We start from the raw sequence: 15,522 nt of genomic DNA, 5'->3' as shown, positions 1-15,522 counted from the left end.
AAATTAAAGGAATGCATGAATTACACGAACTCGCGTGAGGGGTGTAATTGCTCTATTTTTCTTTTCACGAGTGGAAAATTTGCTATTTATTTTTTCACAGGGGGTAATTTACTCATTTCGTATAACACAATAAGTAATTTGCATTTAACCCTATATATATACACACACATTATAACATAAGATGATTTGAGAATATAATAGTTAGAATTTTGTGTAAAATAAATAATTTTATATATCACTAGAATTTTTTTTGGGTTAATTACCATATAAAAAATAAAAAAAAAGATGATGAATATTATTTATTTATTTATGATTGTAGAATAATTTTGTTTTTGGGGGCAAAAAAGTCAAAATATTAATTATAAATGAAAATCAAGGTAAATGTTTTGTCATTTTTTTTAAGTAATAGTATTTTAAGACTAATTCTTTTCTCTGGAAATAATTGTATATAAAAAAAGAAACATATCAAGCGAAATAATGTACTCAGTTAAGAATATATCATTATATAAATTTTTTTTTATACTTAAAATTATGAATTTCTTTGTACTTACATACACTACAAAAAAAAAAAAAAAAAAAAAAGCGGACTTAGGATGGGTTTAGAAAAGTTTTTTTATTATTATTATCGTTTGGAATTGATGGTATTAATTTGAACCAAATTTTAGAATGGTTCGCCTTCCGTCTTTATAGACGGTGTTACAAATATTTAGGAACAGTTAATGATGGACCGTTCCAAATTGGCACGGTCATTGTAACACATTGTTGTTGACCGTTCCTAATATCGAATTTGTGTAAAAAAAAAAAAAAGTTTCTTTTTTTTAATTGGAATGGTTAGGATGAAATTTGGAACGGGTATATTATTTATTTTGAGTTACTTTTAGAACCGTCTTTGTAATACTTATGTCTGAATTTTAAAATTTTATTAATTTGTATTGGTGATATAATTAAGAAAGGTCATTGGAATGGTTTGATTGTCAATCTTTGCAATAGTATTAGGCATGGTCAAATTTTTGTTTGGAACAGTCTTTTGTAACTGTTTTAGGAACGTTCAAACATATTTAGAAACACTATAAAACTGTTTTAGCAATGGTGTTAGGAACGGTTGTTTTATTTAGGACCACGTAATGGTCATCTTTAATTTGGAACACGTATTTAAAATAATTTTAGCAATAGTATTAGGAACGGTCATTGTAATTTAGGAACACGTATTTAGAACTGTTTTAGCAATGGTATTAGGAACGGTTATTTATTTAAATGTGACGTTTTCTTTAGAATTACTAAAATCATTCCTAATTTTTTATTTTATAATAAAATTTTTATAAATTATTTAATATAAAATAAATTATAAAAAATAACTTAATTTATGTATTAAATTATAATAAATAATTTTCTTTATATATTTAATAAATTTTAATAAATAATTTAATTTATAAATTTTAATCAAATTTAATATATAATTAAATTATTTTAATAAATTTTTAATTAATTAACTTATATATTTAATTAATTGAATAAATAAGAAATGTAATAAACATTATGAAAAATGAAATTAAGAAAAATATTATATTAATATAAAATATTATATGATTACAAAATTTAAAAAAAAAACATTAAAACCTAATCTAAACCCTCTTCATTGGCAACGTCCACATCGTCCTTGTTCGGGTCGGGGGTTCTGTCGGAGGCGGTGCTGGGGTGCTAGTGGAGGCAGTCGGTTGTGACGATCTCGTGCTGGGCCCATCTCCCTTTTCATGACCATCATCTCGGTCATCACCATCTCGAAGCGGTCGATGTAGTCCTCCATGTCGCGTTTGGTTGCTGGGGTGGCCTGTGTCGGTGTCGGTAGGGGTGGCGATTGTGATGTGAAGGTTTGGCTAGAGACATGGGCCTCATAACCAAGGCCGAATACTTGGTCCTTATTCTTGCCCCCCAACTGCAGCAAGCCACGTCTGCTGCTCGGTCATTCCCACCGAAGCCTCCGATTCGGTAGGGATATGGTGGTCATCGACAATAGGCTGAGGTCAGCTTCTGAAATTTCTCTTGTAAAACAAACAAAATTATTAGTACTTTTAATCAAGAAATATTTTTTTTTTAAAAAAATATTAGTAATTATTAGTACTCTTATTCTACTTAGCATTGTTCTAACACCTACAGGGAACATTGTTACATAGCAAATAAATTGAGTATTTTCAGCAAAGTATTTATATTAACCTATAGGAACAACAAAGCATAGTAGAAAGGACTCTCCAACTGGAGTCCTTCAGCCGGTCGGCATTACTCAAGAAGCTCAGCAGGATTCGTCTTGCTTATGAGCAGAAAAATTCTTCTCTTTTTTGCAGAGCAGTCATCTACTCCAGCAGTCCAACTCTACGATTTGCACACCTAGATTGGGGGGGGGGGGAGTGATGATGCCCCCTAAAATTATTGGGTCAAGCTCACAATCTAGACATACTAGTCCAACTGACTCATCAGCAGGACAGATAAAGCCCTTACGCTTACCTGGTACTTTATTGAACTGGCAAACCAAGAAGCAAGCCCATTCCAATAGGACACGTCATCATACAGTTGGGTAGACACATCATATAACTGCCAACACATTTAGCCACATCACCCTAAAATATCTTCAGGTGGTTCGAAGTAAATGGATGACAAATGAGCTACGAATCAACAGGTAACCAATTTCCAAATTTTCAAGCATACATGGCAATACTCAATCCACCTAATGTATTTCAATCAAATCTAGTACAAATCTCAAACAGTTTGTTCTGGATGATAGCAACTCGAAGGACTTTCCAACGTCGTATGGCACTCCACAACAAACCCCATATCCTGTTTTATACATGCCTATAAATAGAGGTCTTATGCAATCATTTTGTGACGTCATTCCTCACTCTCAAACCCTCACTAATCCTTGGATTATTTTCTCTCAGTTTTTGAGTTATTCTAAACTTATATTTTGCACTCCACACGAATACATATATCTTATCACCATTTTATACCATTATTTTCATTTTAATTCAAGTTTTTCCTTTTATTTCTTCATAAATCATTACTGACTTAAGCATTGGAGTGCTAGCATCTATTTTGCAGGTTAGTCCTCTGATAATCCTAAGACTTCTTTTAAATTCCTTCGACCCTTAGGTGTGGCCAAAATTTTTGTACGCATCAATTACGTAAAATGTTAAAAAAGAAAAAAATAGAGCCATCTGTCATAGCTTTGATTTTGGTCCAAACAAACTGTGTTAATTTTAATTTTAATTTTAATATAAAAGTTCAAAATCATTAAAAGAGTTCGTGGAGAAATTTCATAATAAACATATTTTAGTTAGGTAAATGAAAAGGAAATAAATGATAAATAGAATGAGTATTTTTGTCAACATCAAATTATTTTATTAAAAGGGTTTTCTATCTCTTTCAAGTGGAATGTTAACCCTAGCAATTATTGTAGACTTCTTTTATTTAATTAATATAGGGCTAATTATATTTAATTTTTTTGAAAAAATAAAAAATTATGCTTTCTCTAAAAATATTTTGAAATTACACTTACACTTCTTCCACAAATTTTTCCTAACACTTTCGCTGAGGATATTGACGAAAAATACTAAAGCTAACAAAAAATGTTACATAAATTATTAATTTCATCATTCATTTAACGTTTTCATGAATGAAAATATTAAATGAGAGATAAACTAAAAATTTATGTAATTTTTTAACTAATATTGGCATTTTCGTCCAACGCCTAACGAATGGGGTCAAGTATAAACAGTAAATTCTCAAAGAGGATGTAGATATAATTTTAAATTTTTCTTAAGAAAATTATAATTTTTTTATTTTCAAATAAAATCTAAGTGTAATTAATTCATTAATATATAACATAGATATAGATGAATAAATACAATACATATACATATTTCGAGAAAAAGAATTAAATTGGAGAATTCAATTAAAAATAATAAAATTACAAGATTAAATTACGATAATCAATTGTTGTAGAATCAGAAATATCAATCCCTCGCCGCTGCTGCCCATGTATAAATAACTGTCGTCGGCCGGTCCTTTCCCACAACAATGACAGAGGTTTAGTTTTTCCAGAGAAAAGATTAATGGATAGTCTTTTGTCATCTTTCCTTCATAATCATTCCCTAAGTCCCTCACTTCTCACACATTCCCTCCGATTTTTACCCCGTCAATTCAACAGTCCGATCAAAGCCAACGCTTCTTCTTCTTCTTCGTCGTCTTCTCCCGCAAGAACTGAACTTCACACCACAAAAGACTCCAAAACCAGACAATTTACAGGCACCAAAAAGCACTCTAATTTACTTGCTAGTCTTTTCAGGTCCTTAGATGGCTTCATATGCGATTTCATCGACCCTCCTCTTGGCCCCGCCATCGACCCCAAACTCGTCCTCACCGGGAACTATGCTCCCGTGGACGAGCTGCCCCCCACTGTCTGTGAGGTGGAGGAGGGATCCCTTCCGCCGTGCCTCGACGGCGCTTACATCCGCAATGGCCCGAATCCTCAGTTCATCCCCCGTGGCCCGCACCACCTCTTCGACGGAGATGGGATGCTTCATTGTATTAGAATCTCCAAAGGCAAACCCACGTTCTGCAGCCGCTTTGTCAAGACTTATAAGTACAACGTGGAGCGAGACTTTGGGTCGCCCGTTGTAGTCAACTACTTTTCCGCTTTCACTAGCCTACCGGCGACCGTGGCTCGCTACACGGTCGCTTTTGGCCGCGTGATATCTGGGCAATACGACGTCCGCCGCGGCACCGGTAATGCGAATACCAGCGTCGCTCTCTTTGGCGGCAAACTCTTTGCTCTATGCGAATCTGATCTTCCATACGCAATAAAACTAACATCCAATGGGGATATAATCACTTTGGGCCGCGATGAATCTTTCGGCGAGCCGCTAATGTCGATGACGGCACACCCGAAAGTAGACAAAGAAACCGGCGAAGCCTTTGCGTTCAGGCCCAGCATTTCCCGGCCATTCCTCACGTATTTCAGAATCAGTGCAGACGGAGTCAAGCAACCGGAAGTGCCGATTTTCTCCATGGCCAAAGCTTCGCTGGTCCATGATTTTGCAATTACAAAAAACTACGCTATATTTCCCGACACTCAAGTGGTAATCAACCCGAAGGAGATTCTCAAAGGGAAGCAGCCAGCGCTGGTTGATGCGGCGAAAGTGCCGAGGCTAGGGATGATCCCGCGATACGCAGAGGATGAGAGTGGGATGGTGTGGATTGAGGTGCCGGGATTGAATCTGTTACACCTGACCAATGCTTGGGAGGAGGACGGTGGCGACACTGTCGTCGTGGTGGCGCCAAATCTTTTGCCGGTGGAGAATGCTTTGGAGCGTATGGATTTGGTCCATTCATCCATGGAAAGAATTGAAATAAATTTGAAGGCGAACACGGTGGCGCGGCGGCCGGTCTCCGGCAGAAGTCTGGACTTTGCAGTTATCAATCCGGCTTATGTTGGGAAGAAGACCAAGTATGTATTTCTTTAGGACTAATTACCATAATATTTGAACTAAATATACTAATCTATTTTTCTCAAAAATACATACGATGCACTAATATTACTTGAAGAAAATTACACTGCTTATTATATTTCAAAACGTGTTCAAAAAATAAATTATGCAGTACAAAATACAAAAATAAAAAAATTATAATTTTAAGTATAAAAACATTTATTTAATGATTAATTAAGTAAATTATTCCGTTTGATATATATCTGTGTGTGTGTGTGTTTCTTGTGTTTTCATACAATTCTTGCCAAAAAAAAAAGAAATTAGTCCCTTCATTGTTAACTACAACTGCTTCAAATTTATGACAAAATATTTATTATGAAAAACACACTCACATGAATAGAGACTCAAACTCATAACCTTTTCTTCTATGACTAATGAATAACATTATTAATTATTTTACACAAAATTCTAAGTATTATATTTCTCAAACCATCTTATGTATATTACATGCTTAGCTTCTCCCAATTTAATTTCACATGTATACAGATATTTATATGCCGCAGAAGGCTATTCATTTTCAAGCAACGGGTTAGTGAAGGTAGACCTATCACTTTCTACGGCTAACTCCGACGATTGTGTGGTGGCTAGTCGACTATATGGTCCTGGCTGCTACGGCAGCGAGCCATTTTTCGTGGCAAGAGAGCCCGACAATCCGGCGGCAGAGGAAGATGACGGGTACTTAGTGACTTACGTACACAACGAAAATACGAAAGAATCAAAGTTTTTGGTGATGGATGCGAAATCCCCCAGTCTAGACATTGTTGCTTCTGTGAAGTTGCCACAAAGGGTGCCCTACGGTTTCCATGGACTCTTTGTCAGGGAAGATGACCTCAACAAACTCCAATAAGACTGTATATTTGATTACTCGACAACTTCAAAGTTTGGAACGATGTTTGCGTTTGTTTGTTAAATTTTATTTCCGATTATAGTTCGTGTATCTCAAAAACAAACTAGATCATTGTTCGACACAATTTTGAGTTTGAACTTGGAATACTATAAGTCGAATTGCTGACGAATTAACCTCAAAGTTGATGTTTATTACACGAATTAATTCAAACTAGGATTCTAAAATTTTTTCAAACTCAAGCTCAGAATTTATGACACGGGTTTGAGCTTACAACATCAAATTCGGTCAAATTAAAACATTTTCTTACAAGTCACTCCCGACATTAATATTTGAATCAAAGTGTTTGAAACTATTTGAGCCCTTTCTATGTCTAGACTTGAAAATATTAAACTAAATAGTACAATAGTTTAACCAAACATTACACTCATTTGCAAAGTCATATCTTTTTTATATAAAGTAATTAATTTTTCAATCAATGGAATAGGACAATATGTACAATTTAATATCAAGATTTTTTAATCACACATCTATTTAATGATAGGACAGTGCAAATAAAAGCATTTGTGTGTGTGTATGTGTATTAATTAAATCCTGAAATTTTATGTAAAGTTGACCAAAAACATGTGCGACGTACACAATTCAAGATACGTGTAATAAAAAACAGGGACATGATCCTACAACTCAGCTCTGTATGTATGTATATATATATATATATATATATATATATAAATGATTGAAGTTGGGCGTGGACTTCGAATAAAATACATAAATAATTTAATCCCAGTTGCTTATCACATGTATTTGTTTCCAATTGCTATTTTGTACTATCACATATATTGGACTCTAGATAAATACACGGTTTAATATAGTTTACTATGACCAAACTATTATTTTATTAAAAAAAATATCAATTTACTCCTTTATGCCACTAAAAAAATGTCATATTTAATTATAGCTAATTATCACGATTAAAAATAAAATAATCGTAGCAAATAGTTTTTAACCACCGTCATGTAACGATTATTGGTCGTGATATCTGCGAGGGTAGATAAAAATAATTATCAAGAGTCCAATTAATGATAGGACAGATACGTACTCAAGGAAAATTCTTGTCCGAATTAAATTTGACAAAATCAAATTAATCACACAACAAGTATATAACACTCACTATGTGATTGGTTACTTTTTCTGAAATATACCAATCACAGGTCAAATATATTGTATTTATCATATAATTACTTTGCATTTAATCAAATCGAATCCGAGCTAAAATTTTGTGTTCACGCATAAATATTTGTGTGTATATGTATATTAATTAAATCCTGAAATTTTATGTAAAATTGACAACAACATGTGTACCATAGATTGGAGTGAAGAATTAAAGCAGCTGGGCGTAGACTTTGAATAAAATAAAAAAATATTTAATCCCTAAGCCTTTTTTTTTTTTTTTTTATCAGAATCCCAAGCTTATCAATCCTTCCGGTAAGTGATCATTATATTTTAGTCCTCACTTCTCATTTTTAATTTGCAAATTGGTTCATTGCACATAAATTTTGAAAAATATAATTATCATTGGGTAATTATTTAAATATTAACTTAACCAATATATACTCATTGTGAAATTTTTTTTATTTTTTTAAATAAAAGGACACTTGAATAACAAAGAAAATACAATAAAGCCTAGCTCAATTGCCGAAACTAAAGCCCCATGATCTTAGAGGTCATGAGTCCGAACCCCGTCATGCACATGGGATATTGTCTATTGCATAATAGGAGTTGTTGTCTACTATAATAGTAAGTATTATTGAACATGATATGATTATTGTAATAGATTGTAATTGTAATCAATTTATTTCAATTAATAATAATTACTCGATTTTATTTTTTAAAAAATAATGGAAAAAAATATAAATTAAAAAAAACATCATAAAATATTTACACAAAAAATCTTCTAAAATTATAATATAAATATATCAGTCAAAAATTAAAATGTTGCATGGGGTACTATAAAACTCCGTGCTTACTCAATAAGAAGGCAAAGTTTTTTTCACTTTAATATATATATATATATATATATATAATTGTGTATATATGACACAACGTTTGATTTTGAAACAATATAACTTTTTAAAAAATTTACTTCATAAAATTATCCTATGTTTTATATATATATATATATATATATATATATATTGACTGCAAGGGCTTTGCTAGGAATTTTTTCAAGTAGCTGACATATTAATCTTTTTATTTTTGTTTAAAATTTTTTGCTCTATATTTATTTATTTTTTTCGTCAATTTATTTAGTCAAGCTTTTTTTATTTGAAATGCAAGAAGTTCATGTCATTGATCAAGTTATTATTTAAATAATTATTTAATAATAAATATTTTAATTAAAAAATAGTTATATTTTTTAATATTTAAATAATTATTCAATAATAAATATTTTTAATTAAAAATAGTTATATTTTTCAAAATTTACGTACACAGGACTAAATTGCAAATCAAAATAAAAAGTAAGGAACCAAAATGATGTTTTGTAAAAAAGAAAAATTTTCATAAGTGGAAATGGGAAAATCACTCGTCGAAATGACTAATTTGAAGTTAATCAAAAAATAGGGACTATTTTAAAATTGAATCCAAATATTAGGGACTAAAATGAATTATACTTATGTTTAACGCCTTTATGTTTAATAGGGGGAAGGGGAAGCGGGGGTGGCAACCTGGGGGAAGGGGAGGGGGACGCAGCGACTATAGGAAGGGGAGGGGCGGCAGTGCCGGTGGCGACCGCGGTGGTCAAGGTGGGTTTGAATTTTGTTAATTTTATTTATATAATATAAAGTAAATATTTTTTAATAAAATTATGTTTAAGTATTATCATAAACAATAAATATTATTATAATATATAATATTATTTATAAAAAAACATAAAAATTCGCAAGGGCCACATCAATTACCCCACTCATTGTTAGGGTGTACTTTGTTTCATTTTGAAAAATAAGAAGGGGTATTTTGATGTTGCTTCTTCTTTTTATTTTTTCTTTTTTTTTTATTATAGAAGGCTATTATGCACAAATATTATATCACATATGGTAAATCACATTTTTTCCTATTTTGTACTTAGAGGTTTTTCTTCTTTATTTCTTTGTTAACGTATTGAGTCTATTCTTAGAAAATTCAGGATGGAGGAATCACCATCATTCAAGATTATCTACAAGAGAAGTTGAAGGATGAAATTGAGATTACGTAGTATTTTTCTTTTTAGCTAAATTTCATGAGCATATATTATTATAATTTGTTTGAGGTACGTTGGAAGTTACTCCCACCAGTGATGAGCTCAGATTTCTCAAACCCTAATCAACTATTACAGAATAATGGTTGGGTACAAAATCCTTAGATTACAAGCTAGATATTCACAAGAATATAAACAATTATACAAATTTTAAAATAAATTTACAGATCTAAAGTAAGAAATATAAACAATAGATGTTCAGGCTCAGAGAGTCAGATTCGAAAAGGTCACGGTTGCTCGAAAAACAGCCAACAACCAAAAAACCCTTGGTCACAAAGACCCAGTCAAGAAACCATTAAGGATAGTATAAGAAGGAGAGAAGAAGATAGCTTTTTAGTCAGTTGAGAAGAACCAGAAGTCATGGAGGTTTTTATAGAAGCGGTCTATTAAAGATGGAGAGAGAGAGTGAGAGACGGTTGAGAAACGGTTTCGAACCCATCAAAGAACGATGAAGAGAAACCAGAGAAAGAGAGAGAGAGAGAGAGAGAGAAGAGAGAGAGAGAGAGAGATGAGGGAGAAGAAGAGACAAAGGGAGAGAAGTCGGTTGAGAAATGAGGGTTAGGGTTTCAGCTTTAGATATAAATAGGATGGTTTACCGAGTGGGGTAGATGGGGTAGTGGGGTAGATTGTGTGGGCAAAGCCTGACCAATGGGCCAAAGGTGGGCTAAGACAATTATTCAAGCCCTCTAAGTCATAGATCGGCTTGGGTTGGACATACCAAAAAAGGTCATGGGCTAAAATATTCCAACATTCTCCACTTTGGATCAAGACCCATAAAAGGGAACCAGGACCAAAGTCGGATCTGGCATTCATCATTGCTAGAATGCCTCAGTGTACCTACAAAACAGAAAGGATACAAGCATAAATGGGTTAAGAATAATGTATGCTTGGAGATTATCCTAAGTTCAATATTTTAAGGCATATTTTGAACTTTTTTATAGGAAGACACTTAGTCCCCATATCTGCATTGTTTTCCTCAGATTTAATCTTTTCAAGGTTAATGATTTCCTTTCCAACTATATCTCTAATGAAATGATATCTAACATCAATATGCTTAGTTCTGTCAAGAAAAATTGGATTTTTGCAAAGTTGGATAGCATATTGACTATCAGAATAAACAATGACTTTTTGTTGAAGAAAACTGATTTCTTTTATCAAAACTTTCAAGCCAAATAACTTATTTAAAAGCCTAAGTAGTGGCTTTATATATTCCGCTTCAGTAGTTGGTAATGCAATAATGTGTTATAGTTGGGATTTTCATTTAATGCATGCACTACACAAAGTGAAAACACAAGAAGTAGTAGACTTCCTACTATCTCTATCATTTGCGTAATTAGAATCCACATAACCAACCAGATCAGCACCTTTAGCACATTTTAATAAAGATATGCCAGAATTAACGGATCCATTCAAGTACCTAAGTAACCACTTAAGGTTACTAGGGGCACGGATGAAGGTTTTGAATTTTCCATAGAAAAGTCTTTCATTTCAAAGTTTTTTCTCAACCTAACCTATCTTTAATATGCTCAGGACTAGAAATTAACATATAAAAGAAGAAACACAGGAACATCTTGATCATATTTAAAATAAAGACAATGATCATAATACTTCTTTTGAATTTAAGGAATGCATGAACAAGTCAAACTTTTTATTCCACTGACTAGGTGATTGTTTTAAACCATATAAAGATTTTTTCAGTAAGCAAACATGATCAGGTTTATATTTATTAATAAAGCTAGTGGGTTGCTGCATATAAATTTATTCTTCTAAATCACCATGTAAGAAAGCAGTTTTGACATCCATTTGTTTAAGATCCCAATCATAATGAGCAGTAAGAGCAAGTATAATTCTCATATTAGTAAATTTCACAATTCGTGAAAAAAATTTTGGTATAATCAATTCCTTCTTTTTGAGTGAAACATTTTGCTACAAGTCTTGCCTTAAAATGATTGGTATTGTTTTCTTGTTTAATTTTGAAAATCCATTTACAACCAGAATAGAACAGGTTTTAAGCTTAGGTACAAGAATCCAAATTTTGTTATCACATAAGGATTTTATTTATTCATTCATAGCATTATGCCATTGTTTAGAATTTTCAGAATTTAAGGCTTCTTCAACAAAACTTGGTTCACAACAGTTTTCAATATTAAGTGCAACATGAAAATTCTTATACCTAGAGGGAATCCTAGATTCACGTATATCCCTATCCTAGCTCATTGATAGTGTTCTAAACTATTTTCTGAATCATGAGTCTCTGAAAGTTCATTATTAGGTTTAGAGATTTGTTGATTTTCTTCCAATAATTGTTTTTCATATTGGTTATCCTCAGGTACTCCCTCCACCTCATTAAAGGTGAATTCTATATCAAGTTCTTTATCTTTCCTAGTTGAGCTAGCAAGACATAGCATTTCAGATTTATTAAAAAAAACATCTCTACTTATTATGACTTTAAAACCTGATTGACTTCTAAGCCACAACCTATATCATTTTACACCTTCAAGATAACCAATAAAAGTACATTTTTGGGTGCGGGGATCAAGTTTATCAGCATTTTGAAGCACAAAAGTAGAACACACAAAAATCCGTAAGGAAGAAATATCGACCTCTTTACCAGACCATAAAGATTCAGGAATTTTACCAAGTCATGAAACAGAATGAGATCTATTAATTAAGTATGTAGCAGTTAACATAGCCTCACCCCAAAAATATTTGGGTAGACCAGAACTTACAAACATGCAACTAACTTTGTTTAATAAAGTCCTATTCATGCGTTCAGCAACACCATTTTGCTGAGGGGTATAAGGATTTGTTTTATGCCTTTTGACGCCATACTCATCACAAAGATCAGAAAAATTTTGGTTACAGAATTCCAAATCATTGTCAATTCGTAAAGCTATCAGTTTTTTTCCAGTTTGGTTTTCAATCAAAATTTACCATTTCTTAAATTTATCAAAAACTTCAGACTTATGTTTCATTAAGAAAACAAAAACCTTTCTAGAGTAATTATCAATTATAGATAAAAAAAAAATATTTATTTCCACCATGAGTAGTAATATTAGCTGGTCCCCAAACATCTGCATGTACATAATCAAGAATGTAGGATGATGATATGGGATTGGGGAAGGTGATGGAGGAAAATGTACTTTATGTTGTTTTCCCATGATACATTCATCACAAAACTTCATTTTATCTATTTTATCAGTTAGTACACCTTCATTTTGAAGTAATTCTAGTCCTTTATTATTAATGTGGCCTAACCCTTATCCACAGACTAGTTTTATCATTTTCCAGAACAGATGCGGCAAGAACATCATACTTCACAGTGCAAATATATAAATTTCTTCTCTTTTTAGCTTTGAAAACAGTTAGGTAACCTTTCATAATTTTCATAATTCCCTTTCCCCATCTACCCCTCAAGCCCTTCTTCCTTGAGGGCAGAACGAGAAATCAGATTATGACTCAAGTCAAGAACCTGTCTTAACAGTTTTTTAGGTTAATTTATAACCATCTTTGAAAGTTAAACAAATGCCACCAAGACCTTTAATTTCGTAAAGTTTTTCAGTAGCCATGGATACAGAGTTAGAATTTTCAGCTTTATAATTAGTGAAAAATTCTTTAAAATGACTTAAGTGAAAAGTACAACCTGAATCAATCAACCATTCATTTATCTTAAGAGGAGACTGAATAGTACTTGCATCACATACTATAAAAATTTCACCAGAATTTTCTTCAGTGATAACATTAGCATTTTTTTTATTGTTATTATTTATTCCTATTTTTTCTTTTTTGGTTTCATGTAGTCTTTTATGTAGTGACCTTTTTCTCCACAATTGTAACATCTTCTTTATTTAGTTTTTTCATCTCTACTTTTATCATCTCTTGTTTTAGACTTAGATTTACTCCTACTTCTGCTTCTACTCCTACCTCTGCTATATTTTGCAATATTTTAAATTTGAATTTCGATTTTTAGTCCTACCTCTTACATGGTTTACTTTATTTTGACTTTGACTAGGTTTATTTATTTTAAGGTCCATTTTCTTACTTTTAAGATCATTAATAACTGTATCTAAATTCACTTTACCCCTACCATATATTATTGTTTCTTTCACAACACTATAAGCTTCAGAGATAGCATTTAATAAAACAATTAGTGAATAATCATCTATATTTTATCACCAATTAGTTTTATATCCTGAATTAATTTTATAAAGTCATCTAAAATTTTCTCAATATTTTTAGACAAATCTAATTTATAACAAAAAAAAAATTCAAGTAGAAACAATTTACTAGGCAAGGAGGTTTCAGTATAAAGTTCCTCTAATTTATTTCATAATTTTTTTCTAGAATCTTACTTTTCTACTTTTCTTAGAACAATATCAGATAGATTTAGTATTATAGAAGAATAGGTATATTCATCATTTTCAAGTTTCTTTTCTTTACAAATACTTTCAGCATATCTACCAGCAATAATGGATTAATATGCCTTCCAATTTTTATTGCCATATTGAAAAATTAGACTTATCATCAAAAGGTTACAAATTGTAACCAGCCATATTACAATAACAGAAGCTGAAAAATATTACAGGAATAAAAGTCCAAGAGATATTAACAGACTTAATAATATCAGCAACAGAATTATCAAAGCAGGCAATAGATTAATGGAAAACCCAAGTTAACACTCGACCAGATACACGACAGCCTCAAGGGCTCAGGTGAGGAATTAACGAGGGGTTTTAATCTTGGTTTATAAGAAACAGAAAGCAGTAATTAAATAATAAAACCAAAACACATAGTAGTATTAAGAATGCACAAAGCAGTGTTCAAGAAACAGAAAAATAGCACAAAGCTAGATCAGAACAGATCTAAGAGGGTTAGAGAAGATGTTACCATGTCGGTGTCGGAGACAAAGCCTAAGCTCTGATACCACTGTTGGGAGTTAATTCCACCAGTAATGAGCCCGGATTTCTCAAACCCTAACAAACTATTACAGAATAATGGTGCGTACAAAACTCTTAGTTTACAAACCAAATATACACAAGAATATAAATAATTATACAGATCTTAAAATAAATTTATAGATCTAAAGTAAGAAACCGAAATAGATGTTCAGGCTCAAAGAGCCAGATCCGGAGAGAATGAGGACCACGGCCACAAAAGGCCGCCAACCTCTCACAGTTGCTCAAAAACAACCAACAACAGAAAACCCTTAGTCACGAAGACCCACTCAAGAAACAACTAAGTTTTACAGATCACAGTTCTAGGATAACAATATCAGAAGAAGAGAAGAAGATAACTTTTTAGTCAGTTGAGAATAACCAGAAGCCATGGAGGCTTTTATAGAGGAAGTCTATTAAAGATGAAGAGAGAGAGAGAGAGAGAGAGAGAGAGAGAGAGAGAGAGAGAGACGGTTGAGAAGGGATTTCGAGGCCATTGGAAAACGATGGGGAAAAATCAGAGAAAGACAGAGAGGTGAGGGGGAAGAAGACAACTGAGAATTTAGGGTTAGGGCTTCAGCTTTTAGATATAAATAAGACAGGTTACCGGTCAGGTAGATGGGCCAAGAGGATTGGACGGGCAAAGCCAGACCAGTGGGCCAAAGGTGGGCTAAGGCAATAATTTGAGTCCTCCAAGTAAGAGATGAACTTGGACTGAGCATACCAAAACAAGTTATGGGCCAAAATATTCCAACAAGGTATATGAACAAATATATACTCATAATTTATTACAATTAAAAGACAACTGTAGTACTGAAAATATTCAAGGTCATGTTTATGCGACATGACATCTATGATCATTCGTCCCTAGTTGTTATGTAGCATTCATGTATCTATTTTTGGAGAGATACT

General features: G+C 32.4%; 1 protein-coding gene across 1 annotated transcript; it reads left to right on the top strand.

Moving 5' to 3' along the window:
- Positions 1 to 3,986: 3,986 nt before the first annotated feature.
- Positions 3,987 to 6,465, top strand: LOC105159761 (putative carotenoid cleavage dioxygenase 4, chloroplastic). The gene is made up of 2 exons (XM_088886035.1): positions 3,987 to 5,497; positions 6,024 to 6,465. The coding sequence occupies exons 1-2, from the start codon at positions 4,104 to 4,106 to the stop codon at positions 6,382 to 6,384; spliced, it is 1,755 nt and encodes a 584-aa protein (XP_088742161.1). The 5' UTR covers positions 3,987 to 4,103; the 3' UTR covers positions 6,385 to 6,465.
- Positions 6,466 to 15,522: the final 9,057 nt, after the last annotated feature.

The sequence above is a fragment of the Sesamum indicum genome, linkage group LG1 (genome assembly GCF_026168435.1).
Source record: "Sesamum indicum cultivar Baizhima isolate 11 linkage group LG1, ASM2616843v1, whole genome shotgun sequence".
Lineage (NCBI taxonomy): Eukaryota > Viridiplantae > Streptophyta > Magnoliopsida > Lamiales > Pedaliaceae > Sesamum > Sesamum indicum.
The sequence above is the reverse complement of the archived record's forward strand: the minus strand, read 5'-3'. Positions and strand labels throughout refer to the sequence as shown.